Here is a 17,370-nt window from a genome sequence, read left to right on the forward strand (position 1 = left end):
CTCACTCTCACATTTCCATTTCTCTGTGGAGTGGTTGGTTTGCAAATTCACTCAAGCCCACTTGATTGCTTTCAATATTGTATCAGCTCCACGGTTCCTTGCAAGTTACAAACTGGGTCAGCTTATGAAAAGCCACTTCAGCGAAAGTAGCAATCATTTAATTTGAATGAGAGCATTAAACAATAAGACATTTTCAGATTTGAAGACGGTTAAGGAGCCTTAAAGTAATGACATCATCGAGACTAATCTCCAAAGCCTGCCTGCGTTCCAAAGCTCTGATTGGCTCTGGGTTTCAGCCCCTCCCCCACACCCCCTCTCCTTTGTTAATTGGTGCCTGGATTCAAGGGAGATTCCTGACTGATTACCATTATTGGTGATGTCATTTCTTGTTTGAATGTAGGCTGACCCAGTAGTATAAATACAACAGCTTGGGTCAGGTAGTGTATGTTCTAAAGCTTTTTTTAAAAAAAAAAAGAAAAGGTGATATTGAGTAGTAATAGTATATAGAAGTAGTGAAAATGGCTTCCCAAGTTTGTCAGAACTATCACAAGGATTGTGAGGATGCTGTTAACAAACAGATCAACATGGAACTCTATTCCTCCTATGTTTACCTGTCCATGGTGAGTCTTGTATTTCTTATCACTGCATTCTGAAAAGTTGGAATTTCTCCAGTTTAATGAACTTACTTTAAGCTGCATTTTTGTTTTCTTGACTTTTCTCTCCCTGGGAGAGTAAACCTTTTGTGCAGTGAGTGTTTCTGTTGTGTAATACAAGGATATGTTGTGTTAATGGACTATTCCTTATAGCAGTTGCTCTCCGTTGAGAGGTTTAATATGAAACTAGCTCAGCAACTGCCAGAGTTTGTAACTGAACACAAACCTGGTCAAGTACTTTTGGGATGAGATTCTTTCTCAATGGGATGATAATGAAATGTTGGTAGATTCTCATTAGTTTACTTGCTCTACTTCCTTGGGAAGGAACTACTGAGAATCCAGGTGTTGAAACTTTGTTCACTTATTTCGATTATTTTGTAGTGTAAAACTACTGGAATTGAGGAATTCTATGTGTCTGTACCCAATTTTAGATTAGTGTGGAAACCTGTGTTTTTTTTTATCACAAGGCTTTTGTAGCCAGTGAATTTTTTTTTTTTTGAAGTATAGTTGTCATTGTAGTGTGGGAAACACAAGTCAATTTGTACACAGTAGCTTTGCCAAGTGAGGTAACAAGATTATCTTTGTGGTGGCTGAAGGATAAATATTGTCTAGGACACTGGAGCAAGCTCTCCTTTTTATTTACAATAGTAGAGATTTTTGCAAACCAAGGGCCCACTATCTGGTGTCTTGGGATATCTTGTGTGAATGGTGGTAAGTAGGAGGTACCCCTTATCCAGCAGTAGACTTGTTTAGCATTACATTTCTTACATTTCTGAAGATTGACTAAATGTGAAAATGTATTTGCTGGTTGAATCTTGCATTGAGTGGGGAGATATCCAACATGTTTGATTATTAATGTAGTCAATTTGACTTTCCTTTTTTTAAATGAACTCTAACTGGGAAGAAAATGATCTTGCAATCTATTTTGAGGTCTTTGGTCATGAAGCTGTTTAAATTCTCTCCACAGTCCTATTACTTTGACCGGGATGATGTTGCCCTGCGTCACTTTGCTGAGTTCTTCAAGGAGCAGTCACATGAGGAACGGGAGCATGCTGAGAAACTGCTGAAATTCCAGAATAAACGTGGAGGCCGAATTATCTTGGAGGACATCAAGGTTGGGTTTAATGAATGACCTCCTGTCTGGATCTCCTTGGACTGGGGTGGGGGGGTGGAGAAATCAACTATTTGACATTCTAAAGCTTTTCACAAAGTTAATTGAGAAGGTATCAATGATTTTAAGGGCTAAATGAAACCAGTCATTTAATTGCCATAAAAGTGGGTTACTAATCAAAGTTGGGAGCTGCACATCAGTCATTAATGAGCTATATGGCTGCAGGTTGCAGACCCTACCTTAAACCGTCATGCTTTTTGATGGAATTGATTCTGTGGCTGATGGTTTACTGTAATTCTAGTCTTGACACATGTTCCTGGTAATGTGGATGACTTCTTCTGGTTGCTTGATCAGATGTTTCCCTGTACTTTCTCATTGTAAGTGAACTGTTTGACTTTCCTCTTCAGAAGCCAGAGCAGGATGAGTGGAGCAATGGTCTGGAGGCAATGCAGAGAGCTCTGCAGATGGAGAAGGATGTGAACCAGAGTCTGCTGGATCTGCACAAACTCTCCACTGGCAACACTGACCCTCATGTAAGTTCTGAATGTGGGCAATTAGCTAAGTTGGAGTTCATGGAACTTTGCAGTCCTTGAGCTTATTGAGGATCTCCATGCCCAATAGGTTTGGTTTGTTAGTATCTTTTAATGTTTTGGAAGAGGACAGTGAGGACTAGGAAGTTGCCCTTCTGTGGACATCTGAGTAAATTTTGTCCATGATTCTGTGATCTAATCACCATCTATTGTGCAGTAATGCAATTGCTCACCATTATATCACTCGACTATCCTGCAGTGCAAGAGCAATAAAATTGAATCCTCGAGGGCAAGAGGATAACCAGGGAAAGAGTAAGGCTAATCGGGGACCAGAGTGGCAACCTGTATCTGTAGCTGGAGGATGTAGGTGAGGTTTTAAATCATTACTTTTCATCCTTCCTTCCTATGGAGAAGGATGATGTCGGTGTAGAGATCCAGGAAGGGGATTGTGACATACTTGAACAAATTTCCATTGGAAGGGAGGAGGTATAAGCAGTTTTTGTGGGTTAAAAGTGAATAAATCCCCAGGGCCCAGATGAGGTATATCCCAGGCAGCTATGTGAGGCAAGGGAGGAGATTGCAGGGGCTCTAATACAATTTCAAATTCTCTCTCCACCCCAGGAGGTGCCAGAGGACTGCAAATATGGTATTATTCAAGGGTAGTGGGATTAAACCAGTAGTTACAGGCCAGTGAGTCTAACATCAGTGTCAGTAATCTAGCACAGAAACAGGCCCTTCAACCCATTGTCTGTGCCAGCCATCAAGCACTTAACTATTCTAATCCCATTTTTGGCCCATAGCCTTGTATGCTATGGCATTTCAAGTGCTCATCTAATTACTTAAATGTTGAGGGCTCCTACCTCTACCACCACTTCAGGCAGTTCATCCCAGATACCAACCACTCTAGGGGAATTTTCCTCATCCCTCTAAACTTCCTGCCCCTTGCCTTAAATCTATAACCCCTGGTTATTGACCCCACACTAAGGTTAGATAGGAAGAAACTGTTTCTCTATCTATGCCCTTCATAATTTTGAATACCTCAATCAAATCTCCCTTCAGCCTTCTCTGCTCTAAGGAAAACCACCCTACCCTACCCATTCTCTTAGCTGAAATGCTCCAGCCCAGGCAACATCCTGGTGAATCTCCTCTGCACCTTCTCCAGTGCAATCACATCCTTCCTATCGTGTGGTGCCCGGAACAGTACATAGTACTCCAGCTATGGCCTAGTGTTTTATACAGCTCCATCATAACCTCTGTGCTCTTAATTCTATGCCTCAGCTTAGATCAGATCTAAGCTCTGCAGTCCTGCCACATCCAGCCGTGAATGGTGGTGGACAATTAAACAACTAACTGGAGGAGGGGACTCCACAAATATCCCCATCCTCCATGATGGGGGAGTCCAGCACATCAGTGCGAAAGATAAGGGCGGCACAGTGGTGCAGTGGTTAGCACCGCAGCCTCACAGCTCCAGGGACCCGGGTTCGATTCCGGGTACTGCCTGTGTGGAGTTTGCAAGTTCTCCCTGTGTCTGCGTGGGTTTTCTCCAGGTGCTCTGGTTTCCTCCCACAAGCCAAAAGACTTGCAGGTTGATAGGTAAATTGGCCATTATAAATTGTCACTAGTATAGGTAGGTGGTAGGGAAATATAGGGACAGGTGAGGATGTTTGGTAGGAATATGGGATTAGTGTAGGATTAGTATAAATGGGTGGTTGATGTTCGGCACAGACTCGGTGGGCCGAAGGGCCTGTTTCAGTGCTGTATCTCTAATCTTAAAAAAAAAATAAGGCTGAAGCATTTGCAACAATCTTCAGCCAGAAGTGCTGAGTTGATGATCCATCTCGGCCTCCTCCTGAAATCCCCAGCATCACAGATGCCAAACTTCAGCCAATTCGATTACCTCCACGTGATATCAAGAAACGACTGAAGGCACTGGATACTGCAAAAGCTATGGGCCCTGACAATATTCTGGCAATAGTACTGAAGATCTGTGCTCCAGAACTTGCTGTGCCCCTAGCCAAGCTGTTCCAGTACAGCTACAACACTGGCATCTACCCTGCAATGTGGAAAATTGCCCAGGTCTGTCCTGTACACACAAAGCAGGACAAATCCAACCCGGCCAACTACTGCCCCATCAGCCTACTCTCAATCATCAGTAAAGTGATGGAAGGTGCCATCAAGCGGCACTTGCTTAGCATCAACCTGCTCAGTGATGCTCAGTTTGGGTTCCGCCAGGGCCATTCAGCTCCTGACCTCATTACAGCCTTGGTTCAAACATTGACAAAAGAGCTGAACTCAAGAGGTGAGGTGAGAGTGACTGCCCTTGACATCAAGGCAGCATTTGACCGAGTATGGCATCAAGGAGCCCTAGCAAAACTGAGGTCAATGGGAATCGGGGGGGGGTGGGGGGGAGGGAAACCCTCTGCTGGCTGGAGTCATACCTAGCGCAAAGGAAGATGGTTGTGGTTGTTGGAGGTCAATCATCTGAGCTCCAGGACATCGCTGCAGGAGTACCTCAGGGTAGTGTCCTAGGCCCAACCATCTTCAGCTGCTTCATCAATGACCTTCCTTCAATCATAAGGTTAGAAGTGGGGATGTTCACTGATGACTGCACAATGTTCAGCACCATTTCTGACTCGTCAGATACTGAAGCAGTCCGTGTAGAAATGCAGCAAGACCTGGACAATATCCAGGCTTGGGCTGATAAGTGGCAAGTAACATTCGCGCCACACAAATGCCAGGCAATGACCATCTCCAACAAAAGAGAATCTAACCATCTCCCCTTGACATTCAACGGCATTACCATCGCTGAATCCCCCCACTATTGACATCCTAGGGGCTACCATTGACTGAAAACTGAAGTAGCCATATAAACACTGTGGCTACAAGGGCAGGTCAGAGGCTAGGAATCCTGAGGTGAGTAACTCTCCTTCTGACTCCCCAAAGCCTGTCCATCTACAAGGCACAAGTCAGGAGTGTGATGGAATACTCTCCACTTGCATGGATGGGTGCAGCTCCAACAACACAAGAAGCTTGACACCATCCAGGACAAAGCAGCCTGCTTGATTGGCACCCCATCTACAAACATTCACTCCCTACACCACCAACACACAGTGGCAGCAGTGTGTACCATCTACAAGATTCACTGCAGCAATGCACCAAGGCTCCTTCGACAGCACCTTCCAAACCCGCGACCTCTACCAACTAGAAGGACAAGAGCAGCAAATACATGGGAACATCACCACCTGCAAGTTCCCCTCCAAGTCTCACACCATCCTGACTTGGAATTATATCGCTGTTCCTTCACTGTCGCTGGGTCAAAATCCTGGAACTCCCTTCTTAACCGCACTGTGGGTGTACCTACCCCACATGGACTGCAGCGGTTCAAGAAGGCAGCTCACCACCACCTTCTCGAGGGCAATTAGGGATGGGCAATAAATGCTGGCCTGGCCTGTGATGCCCACATCCTGTGCATGACTTTTTAAAAAAAAAAAAAAATCAAAAGAAAATCAAGGCAAGTATCCCATATGCCTTCCTACCACCTTATCTACCTGTGCTGCTGCCTTCAGTGATCTATGGACAAGTACACCAAGGTCCCTCCACTTCCTAGGGTCCTACCATCCATTGTATTTTCCCTTGCCTTATTTGTCCTCCCAAAATACATCACCTCATGCTTCTAGGGATTAAATTCCATTTGCCACAGCTCTGCCCATCTTACCAGCCCATCTACATCATCCCGTAATCTAAGGCTTTCTTCTTCACTATTTATGACACCACCAATTTTTGTCATGTGCAAATTTACTGATCATGCCTCCTATATTTACATCTAAATCATTAATGTACACTACACACAGCAAGGGTCCCAGCACTGAGTCCAGAGATTACAACCTTTTAAGGTCCTGATTTTTTAAATCTGCCACCTAGCTCCCTAAATTCTTGTTACAGGACCTCATCCCTCTTTCTACCTATCATTGGTATCAATGTGTACCACGACCTGACTGGTCACACTTTCCCTTCAGTATGTCCTGCAGCCGCTCCAAAACATCCTTGACCCTAGCACCAGGGAGGCAACATACCATCCTAGAGTCTAGTTTGTGGCCACAAATTCATGTCTGTTCCCCTTACAATTGAATCCCCTATCAGTATGGCGCTCACTCTTTTTCACCCCATCCTGTGCCAAAACTTGGCTGTTGCTGCCCTCCCCTGGGAGGCCATACCTTCTCTTCTCTTCCCCCCCCCCCCACCCCCCCAACATTATCCAAAGTGGCCATCCCTCTCCAACAGGGACCACAAGGGACCCCTGCCTGCACCTACTACTCCTGGTGGTCATGATCCCTTTTCTACCTCTGCAGCCATTACCTGCAGTGTGACACATCACTAAACATGCTATCAACAATGTCCTCAGCATTGCGGGTGCTCAGTAAGTCCATCCACAGCTCCAGCTGTACAATGTGGTCAGCTAGTAGCTGCAGCTGGACACTTCCTGCACACATGGTCACCCAGGGACACTAGGAGTGTCCAATTTCCCACATGGCACAGGAGGAACATGCCACAGGGCTGAGCTCTCCTGCCATGACTTAGCCTTCGATTAAGCTCCTTAGTTACACTCTTTAATTGCAATAAGGACCTTATTTTACTCCAAACACTACCTACTACAATCAAAATTCCTTACCTTTTTACTTCAGCTACTGAGTAGTTTTTTTTTTTTTAAAAGGTAGAAATACCCACCTGTTCCTACTTGCCAATCAGCTGCCTCCCCTTGCAACACATCACTTTCTGAACTGTGACGTCAGCCGTGGAACTCTCTTGCTGTTTGAGAGTACACCTCTTCAGCTGCTGGAACTCCTGCTTGTTGCCTGTCTCCTTGCAGGACCACCTTTGGTCTCATGGTAGGGAAACTATTGGAAAAAAATTGAGGGGCAGGATTAATCTCCACTTGGAGAGGCAGGGATTAATCACAGATAGTCAGCATAGCTGTTGGCAGGTTTGGGGGGGTGGGGGGTGCGTGTTGGTGGGGAAGAGAGAATGTCTGACAAAATTTGATTTTTTTCAGTGACTAGATGTGTAGATGAAGATAAAGCAGTTGATGTAGCCTACATGGACTTCAGTAAAGCTTTGATAAGGTCCTGCATGGCAGATTGGTTAAGAAGGGAAGAGCCCATGGGATCCAGGGCAATTTGGCAAATTGGATCCAAAATTGGCTACCTCTCTGAAGGTAGAGGGTAATGGTCAAGGGTTGTTTTTGCAATTGGAAGCCTGTAACCAGTGGTGTACCTCAGGGACTGGTGCTGTAACCCTTGCTGTTTGTAGTGTACATTAATGATTTAGACTTGAATATAAAGCATAAGTTTGCAGATGTGAAAATTGGTGTTGCAAATAGTGGAGGAAAGCCTTGGATTACAGGACAATATAGATGGGCATGTAAAATGGGGCAGAGCAGTGGCAAATGGCATTCTTCCTGAAGTGATGCATTTTGGGAGGTCTAACAAGGCAAGGAATATACAATGGATGGTACTACCCTAGGAAGTAGAGGGACCTTGATCTACTTGTCAATAAATCATTGAAGGCAGCAGCATGGGTAGATGAGCTAGTTAGGAAGGTATATGGGATACTTTGCTTTATTAGCCAAGGCATAGAATATAAGAGCAGGGAGGTTATGATGGAGCTGTATAAACTGCTGGTTCGGCCACAGTTGGAGTACTGTGTACAGTTCTGGAGACCATACTAGGAAGGATGTGATTGCACTGGAGAAGATGCAGAGGACTTTTTTTTTTTTTTAGAATTCTAATTAGAACATTACAGCGCAGTACAGGCCCTTCAGCCCTTGATGTTGCGCCAACCTGTGAAACCATCTGACCTACACTATTCCATTTTCATCCATATGTCTATCCAATGACCACTTAAATGCCCTTAATGTTGGCGAGTCTACTACTGTTGCAGGCAGGGCGTTCCACGCCCCTACTACTGAGTAAAGAAACTACCTCTGACATCTGTCCTATATCTATCACCCCTCAACTTAAAGCTATGTCCCCTCGTGTTTGCCATCACCATCCGAGGAAAAAGACTCTCACTATCCACCCTATCTAACCCTCTGATTATCTTATGTCTCTATTAAGTCACCTCTCCTCCTCCTTCTCTCCAACGAAAACAACCTCAAGTCCCTCAGCCTTTCCTCGTAAGACCTTCCCTCCATACCAGGCAACATCCTAGTAAATCTCCTCTGCACCCTTTCCAAAGCTTCCACATCCTTCCTATAATGCGGTGACCAGAACTGCTCGCAATACTCCAGGTGCAGTCTCACCAGAGTTTTGTACAGCTGCAGCATGACCTCGTGGCTCCGAAACTCGATCCCCCTACTAATAAAAGCTAACACACCATATGCCTTCTTAACAGCCCTATTAACCTGGGTAGCAACTTTCAGGGATTTATGTACCTGGACACCAAGATCTCTCTGTTCATCAAAACTACCAAGAATCTTCCCATTAGCCCAGTACTCTGCATTCCTGTTACTCCTTCCAAAGTGAATCACCTCACACTTTTCACACATTAACCAGGATGTTGCCTGGGCTGGAGCATTTCTGCTATGAAGAGACTGGATAGGCTAGGGTTGTTTTCCTTCGAGCAGAGAAAGTTGGGGGCAGTTGGGGAGAAAGACTTGATTGAGGTATGCAAAATTGAGGGGCATAGATAGGAAAACTTGTTCCCTTAAGCAGAAGTGTCAATAACCAGGGTGCATAAATTTAACAAAGGGGCAGGAGGTTTAGAGGGGATAGAGAAATTTTCATCCAGAGGTTGGAATCTGGAACACTGCCTGAAGGGGTGGTTGAGGCAGGAACACTCAACGTTGAAGTATTTAGATGAGCACTTAACACCATGTCATACAAGACTACAGGCCAAGTGCTGGAAAATGGGATTAGAATAGATGGTGCTTGTTGGCTGGCATAAACACAAGGGGCCAAAGGGCCTGTTTCTGTGCTGTACAACTCTGACTCAAGATATTTCTTTATCTGCTACATAACTAGTTTCCCTTTTTCAGCTTTGTGACTTCCTGGAGACTCACTACTTGGATGAGCAAGTGAAGATGATCAAGAAGCTTGGAGATCACATCACCAACCTGAAGAGACTGGGAGCCCCTGACAATGGCATGGGAGAGTACCTGTTTGACCAGCACACACTGGGGGAGAGTGACTGAACTGACTGCAGGGATCAAAGCTGTTTTGTACTGAGATTGTGTGCAAGACACTCCTTCCCTTTCTGGTCATTGTAAGGAATGATGGCTAATGACTTGGAGACGTCATCTCATGATGTGTAATGTTAACTGTAAATAAACTGCTCAATATTGGACTGAGTTTTGCCTCCGTGTTTGGTTTTTTTTCAGCCAACATTTTTGCATTGGCCAAAAATTACACTAGGCTGTGTAACAGCTTTATTATGGGGTTCAGTCCTCTGAAATTGAATCACATTCAATTTGTGATTCTTTGCTTTTTGTTCAGGATCCCATTGAAGGGTTAACTTGAATTGTGTGATTAGTAATTTTAATGACTATTGTAATTTAGATGAGATGTAATACAATAATGGTTTATTTAATACCTTTAGCATTGTATGATGTTTCACAGACAATAGTGACACCCTCTGAGAAGGCTGATGTCACAGCTTAGCCATAGAGGTGTTGGGGATTGTTTTAAAGGGAAGAGACCTTTCGGGAGGGAACTCCAGAGCTTGGGGCCTAGGCTGATTAAAACCAAGTGAATGTCACCACTGGTGCATGCTCCTGCTCTTGTGCTGCTGCAGCTGTTTGCTAAAATATGAAGGTTGTTTTCCAGTGACTTAATATTCCACCATTTCAGTCTTGATCAATCCTATTTAAGGATAGTATCTAGAAAGCTTCTACCAATCCCAGTCAGAATTCTTAATGTAAAATACACCTAGCGTAGCTCTCCTTTCCAAATTTATAATTCGACTTCCCGGTAAGCTCTGGGCAAAAAAGGTCATTTGGCGCTTAATGATTTCCCATAAAGTACAAAAGGGAATTACAACTGCATGACTAGGAAATCAATTGAAAATGCCAGAATTGTTACTGGCCTTGCCCCCTTTGGTAGGGGGCTGTGAAGAGGAAAAAAAATATGGATTTGTTTTTGGGAGATGACTGAGTTTTTAGTTTAGAAAGTCTTGCACATTCTGGAATAATCCAGGAAACTGGGTATGGTAGTAAAGGCAGAGGAATATCTGGTGCTCTACTCCAATCCACGCCTTCTGGAAGGAATGAATATATTTCATTTAACTGCATGAAGCAAATTTAACAGTGAGCTATTTCTCTGCTCAATATTTTCTTGTCCTTCAATTTATAAACTTAATGCTTGCAACTGCTCTATATAAATTTGTGTTTAGTCCCATTGCACATTCCACACCAAATAAAAATTATCCATTCCAAATCCTAATGGATCTCCATTTATTTCCTTCAGCCCATGGATGGATTCAAATGTTCATGCTGTAACTGTAATTAGCCCAGATTTAACTTTATCTTCACTGCAGTTCTTAACTATGTTCCTAATGAAATTCCAGTCTTCAGTCATTCCATGTCAAAGTCTTTCCATTTCTTAAAGAAGCTTCCAGTAACCTTATTTGATCTTTGCCAGTGTGAAAATTCACAAGTAGCAAAGGATGTTTCTCATCACCTTGACCTTTTTCTACTGATCAACATTCCCAGTCCCTACAGGTAGTGACACTGAATTCAAAGATGTCCTGTGGAAAGGATCAATCAATAGTTCCCTCAGAACCAGAAGCACAGGTCTTAATCAAAATCTCTGTTATCCACTGGGGTGGCCACGTGATGTCCGTTAGTTTGGTCAAAACCCATTGTGACCATAGGACATTCACTGCATCTCGGATCCTTTTTGACCAGAACAGGTGTAAACACCTCGAAACTTTTTATGTTCAGGTGGGTCAACTGTGCCCATTGGTGGCATCTCTCCTGAGAGACTTGTGCTTGTAGTGTGATTGTTGGCTTTGGATGTGAATCACTGCCACCCTGTCTGGCCCATCTAAAACAGATTTAATCCAAGGAAACACATCTCATCAGCTAATCCAGGACTGAACCACTTCTGCAATGAAACCAGATGTCAACGCTTTGGATTGCAAAGGAACACCATGAGGCAAAAGAACCAGAAGGAGAGATGAGAATTATTTTTACACAGATCATGCAAATAGTAAACTTGGTCAGATTATAAAAAGCTGCTTTAGCAAAAATAGCAAATTATCATTTAATTTGAAATTGAGATGCTAGAACATTAAACCACGAAACACTTTCAGATTTGAGGAATGTCAAGGAACATTTAGGAAGGTGTGATGGAATATAGGTATAATAGACTTAATGAGGTAGAATTTAGATATAGTTAATATATTACGCCTTTTAGAATTAAAGATTGCATAAATTGTCAGTTTTCAAGACGTACTGACATACCCCTTTAAGAAGGTAGAGTTAGAAATTTCAAGGTCTTTCAAGGTCCCTGTCGCAATAGAATGTGCACCAGAAACAACGTTTAATTTGGGAAATCCATTTCAGTGTCACTGTTGCCAAGGACTTGGAGGATAAACACACATTGAAATATTGTGTGTGACATCAGTAAGAGGTAGCAATAGACTTAATTGAAAGTCTTGGTTGGTGATGTAGACAGATCGGCTCAAAAGGTTGTTACAAGGTACCATAAAAAACACAATTATAGATAATAAAACAATAAATGGAATAGTACTTACAGGAACAAGAGGTCAAGTAAACACTATTATAAATATTTTGACCAGATAAATGCTCACAACTTTAAGAGCAGGGGAATTCCAGCAAAACATTAAGTGGAGATGTTAGTTACTGATACAATCAAATATGGATTTCAAAAGCAAGAAAAACATACAGAAAAGTAACACCAAAATGCTAAAAGATCAGATGATACCTTGGAAACAGTATAAACTGGAGAGTTTCTGAAGCAAAAATTAGAAGTGTTGAATCCTCATCAATACTTCTCACCCCATGGCTTACTGGGGGAATTTAAGGTAAAAGTTGGCTTTAAATTTTGATGGATATTCTAAGATATTTTGCTGTAACGTTAGCAAAGTTAATCTTCTGGATTCTATGTTAGAAATAAGATTATGTGTTACATCTCTTAGTAATATTTGATATTTTGATATACTTATCCACTTGAAAGTGTATTGCATGGTAAATTCTTTAATAAATATTTAAAAGTTAATAAATCGTCTCATGTAGCATTCTGTATACAACTACAAGAACCCCCTCTCTGTGTCTCTTTCAGTGGAGAGATATGTATTGAAGAGGGTTTCCCAGACCCTTATAATATTTGGGATATTTATGACTTAGCCATAACTATTAAAAAATAGGCTATCTGAAAGATGGTAATATTCTCTGTTAGTTTTCTTTCTTTGAGGGAAAACTAGTTCAATTCTTTGGACCTAAATAAGTGTCTGTAGAAATTTGTCTAGTTTGAACTTAAAGGAGATTCATAGGGATGTATGCCCGATTTGGTTTAGTCCCTATAAGGGGTTAAAGTCTTAAATCACTTCAAAGGGTGCAGAGGAGGTTTACCAGAAATTTACCAGGGATGAGGGACTTCAGCTATGAGGAGAAGTTGCAAAAGTTAAGACTGTTCTCCACAGAACAGAGAAGGTTAAGAGGTGACTGAATGGGGGTCTTCAAAGTGATGACAGGGTTTGACAGAACAGATAGTGAACTATCATTCTCTCTGGCAAATGGACCAATAACCAGAGGTCATAGATTCAAAATCATTGGCAAAGAATCTGGAGAGGAGATGAGAAATTTTTCATTGAGAAAGTTCTCGGGATCTGTGATGCTCGACCTGAAAGGTGCTGGAAGCCGTTTCCATAAATAAGTGTAATGGGAGTTGGACAGGTGCCTGAGGATCAGAAATGTAATGGGGTATGGACAAAAAGCAGGGATGTGGCATTACGCATAACTGCGCCTTCGAAAAACCAGCACAGTCACAAAGGGTCAAATGGCCTCTTTCTGTGCTTTAAGTTTCCATGACTCTGTAATCTAAAAGCAGTGACATCATCACGACTAAGCTCCCAAATCTGCCTGCACTTCAAAGCTCTGATTGGCTCTGGGTCTCACCCCCTCCCTAATAGCCCTTCCCCTTTGTTAATTGGTGCCTGGATTCATGGGAAATTCCTGACTGGCTATCAGGGATGTCAATCATCGTTGGTGATGTCATTCCCTGTTTGAAATCAGGCTGTCCCAGTGGTATAAATACAGGAGATTGTAGCAGAAAGGGTCATTGCTGGAATTTACTGGGTGATATTGAGTAGTAATAGTATATAGTAATAACTAAGATGGCTTCCCAAGTATGTCAGAACTATCACAAAGACTGTGAGGATGCTGTTAACAAGCAGATCAACCTGGAGCTCTATTCCTCCTATGTTTACCTGTCTGTGGTGAGCTGTGTATTCCTTGTCACTGCATTTGGAAAAGTGGGAATTTCTTTAGTGTATTTAAACCAGTTTTAAACAATGTTTATCTTTTCTTTCCTTTCCTCTGTGAAAAGTTGGGGGATGGGTGGGGAGGGGAGCAGTGGAGTTTCTTTGAGCAGTGAGTGCTGCAAGTTTGTCATGTAGTGGAGTCCTTGAGAGTTAATGGACTGCTCCTTGTAGCAGCTGCTCTCTATTGAAGTTTAATGTGAAACTAGTTGTTACTACCTGGGTTTGTAACTGAGCACAAACCTGATGTTTAGATTAGGAAAGTGTTCAGTCTCAAAAAAAAAATCTGTGGGATACCTTTTCCTGCCTCCAGTTGTCCTGAGTACTTTATAGTCAATGAAATGCTGTTTTTCTAGTGTAAATCCTGTTTTATTATAGGAAATGCAGTAGTCAGTTTGTGTACAAAAAGCTCCCTCAATAGGATAGTAATAGAACTAATTGGTTTAGTGATATTTAGTTGAGGAATTTTGGCAGGACACTGGAGAGAATTTCCATGTTCTTTGAAGTAGTGTTGTGATGTTTCCCATCCAGCTGATGGGACCTTGGGTTGACACATCCTCATGTGTAAACCTGGAAATAGGAGGAGGGACAGTTTGGAGATTAGTTTGACCAGTGATGAAATGTAATTTCAATCTTGTTTCTCTCCTTGGTCATTGAATCCTTCATTCTTCCTTTGGTTAACTTTCCCCTCGAACATTCAAAACTAATAAATTGAATTTTGCTAGTTAACATAGTATCTGTTTTTCAAAGATTGAGAGCTCATTAACTGGGGAAATGTAGTAAATGATCTTGAATTCTATATTATGATCTAGATCTAGCATGAAGCTGTTTAAATTCTCTCCACAGTCCTATTACTTTGACCGTGATGATGTTGCCCTGCGTCACTTTGCTGAGTTCTTCAAGGAGCAGTCACATGAGGAACGGGAGCACGCTGAGAAACTGATGAAATTCCAGAATAAACGTGGAGGCCGAATCATCTTGGAGGACATCAAGGTTGGTTTCAATAAATGATTGGCCTCCTGTCTGGATCCCTTTCGATAGAATTGGTTCCTGTTTAATTCCACAGTTGTGGTTTAATGTTTAAGACATTGGTTCCTAGTAACATGGACTTGTTGCTGTTTACCCCTATTACTTGTACTTTCTCATGGTGGTTTTTTAATTCATTTGTAAGTGAATTGTCTGACTTTCCTCTTCAGAAGCCAGAGCAGGATGAGTGGAGCAATGGTCTGGAGGCAATGCAGAGAGCTCTGCAGATGGAGAAGGATGTGAACCAGAGTCTGCTGGATCTGCACAAACTCTCCACTGGCAACACTGACCCTCATGTAAGCTCTTTTTGGTTAAGATGGAGTTCCTAGAACCTTGAATCTATTCAGAGCATCTCTCTCTGCCCACTGGGGTTGTTGTGTTTAGGCAAGGGATAGAAAAGTGAGGACTGGGAGGTTGGTCTACTACTGTGGACATTGAGTCAGTGTGCGAAGGTGATTCTGGGATCTAATCACCTATTGTGCAGTATATTAACTTTAATGATCTAGTAATACCATTACACTCAATTGCATCACTTGACTATCTAACACGAGGATTGAAATTGTAACCTTGAGAGAGATCCTTATGTAAAGCTGGATGTAACTGATTTCCCTCTCTTTGCAGTTGTGTGACTTCCTGGAGACTCACTACTTGGATGAGCAAGTGAAGATGATCAAGAAGCTTGGAGATCACATCACCAACCTGAAGAGACTGGGAGCTCCTGACAATGGCATGGGAGAGTACCTGTTTGACAAGCACACACTGGGGGAAGAGTGAATGAACTGACTGCAGGGTTCAAGCTTGCTGTGTTTAGTGCTCATGTTTTCTACAATTGTGAATATAAGTGTTTGTGGAATTGAGACCTGGTGTCCTCGTGTGTAGTGCAATGTTAACTGTAAATAAACTGCTCAATATTGGACTGGGTTTTGCCTCCATTGATTTTGTATTTTGCAGATTAACATAGTTTACATTGGATAAGAATTGAACTACTGGTTAAGCAGCATCTCATCAGGCTGATCTGATAAATAGATCTGGAATGTCTGACCTGAGTATCGCTGGCTTTTCAGTATCCAGTGGTTTTTCTTTCAAATTACACCTGGCCTATGCAATAGCTTTTATTACCAGTCAACCCTATGACTTTCATTTATTCCCTTCCCAATTATGATTAATGCTTGATTGTCATGATCAGGGTCACATGTTGCAGGTCTTTGCTCAATTGTGTACTGAGTTGTAATTAGTAACTGCAATGACTACTGCAGCCATATGTAAGAAATTCTAATACTATAATGTGTTTATATAGCACCCTTTTTTTTTTAATGTTAGTAATGCTCCCCTGGAGCACTCTTCAAACAGAAGTGACACTCCTCCACATTAAGGAGACAAGGCAGGTGACCAAGCTCTTAGCTAAAGAGATGGGTGAGAGTTGTTCTAGAATGCAATAACATTTTGGGGAGGGAACTCCAGAGCTTGGAGCATATCAATGCTACCAGTGGTGATCAGTCACTATGCTTTAATGACATCTGGCCTTCAATCCATGAAATAGCAGCTACTCCAACTGTTGGCTTCATCTACAAATGATGCTTTGTGATGTAATGTCCCACTATTTCCATCCCATGATCAATACTATTTAAGATTGATATTGGCCTTGCTTCAGAATCTACCAATCCTACTGAGTTTGTTTTTCACTGTGGGAGAGCTAGGGTGGCTCTTAACAAAATTTTTAATTTCAGATTTCCTAATGAGCTTTGTGGGCAAAAAGGCCATTCAGCATTTGTGGTGTTGGTTTCACTGAACTCCAATAGTGAACAGAATTACAGTTGCATGATGTGGAAAATCAATCTGAAATACCTTAATTGCACTGGACTATTAGGAGTTGGGGGAGGGGTGGAGAAAGTATGGATTCCTTATTGGGAAAGGATTGAACTTTGGTTCTGAAAGTCCTGCACTTGTTTCCTCTACTGAACAATCTATTTAGGCACTCACTTCAGATTTTTTTTTTTAAAGGAGTTTGTAATTGAGGCCAGAGGGATAGGTGTGGAGCTCGCTTAAATTCAATCCTTCCAGAAGCATCACATTGGATTTCAGTAAATGCACAAAGCAAAGGTAGTAAAGAGCTAAATAGCTATTTTCTCCTGTCAATTTATAAAGTCACTAATATATCAATTAGTATTTAGACACATTGTACATTACATACCAAATAAGAATCATCCTTTCTGAATCCTACTGGATCGCCAATTGTCTCCTTCATCCCTTATAGATAGAATCAAATGATGTTGCAACTGTAATTTCCTAAAGTTTACAAGTTAACTTTAGGAACTTAATTGAGAATTGCACTAAGTGCAATGAAATTGTAGTCTTCAGACATTCAAAGAAGTTTCCTGTTACTTTATTTGGCCATTACTATTTATGAAAATTCACATGCCAAAGGATACTTCTTGTCACCTTAAGCATTTTATAATCAACATTTCTACTTCCTACAGCTACTGTGATAATTCAAAGTGGTCCTGTGGAAAGGATCAATCGATAGTTTCCTCAAAACCAGTAACCACAGGCCTTA

The 17,370-nt window shown here is 42.1% G+C and overlaps 1 protein-coding gene across 1 annotated transcript; it reads left to right on the forward strand.

Moving 5' to 3' along the window:
* Positions 1-518: 518 nt before the first annotated feature.
* LOC137353567 (ferritin heavy chain B-like) lies at positions 519-15,590 on the forward strand. Its single transcript, XM_068019933.1, has 6 exons — positions 519-620; positions 1,621-1,767; positions 2,172-2,297; positions 14,637-14,783; positions 14,987-15,112; positions 15,438-15,590. The coding sequence occupies exons 1-6, from the start codon at positions 519-521 to the stop codon at positions 15,588-15,590; spliced, it is 801 nt and encodes a 266-aa protein (XP_067876034.1).
* The last annotated feature ends 1,780 nt before the right edge of the window (positions 15,591-17,370 follow it).

This window comes from Heterodontus francisci, chromosome 41 (genome assembly GCF_036365525.1).
Source record: "Heterodontus francisci isolate sHetFra1 chromosome 41, sHetFra1.hap1, whole genome shotgun sequence".
Taxonomy (NCBI): domain Eukaryota; kingdom Metazoa; phylum Chordata; class Chondrichthyes; order Heterodontiformes; family Heterodontidae; genus Heterodontus; species Heterodontus francisci.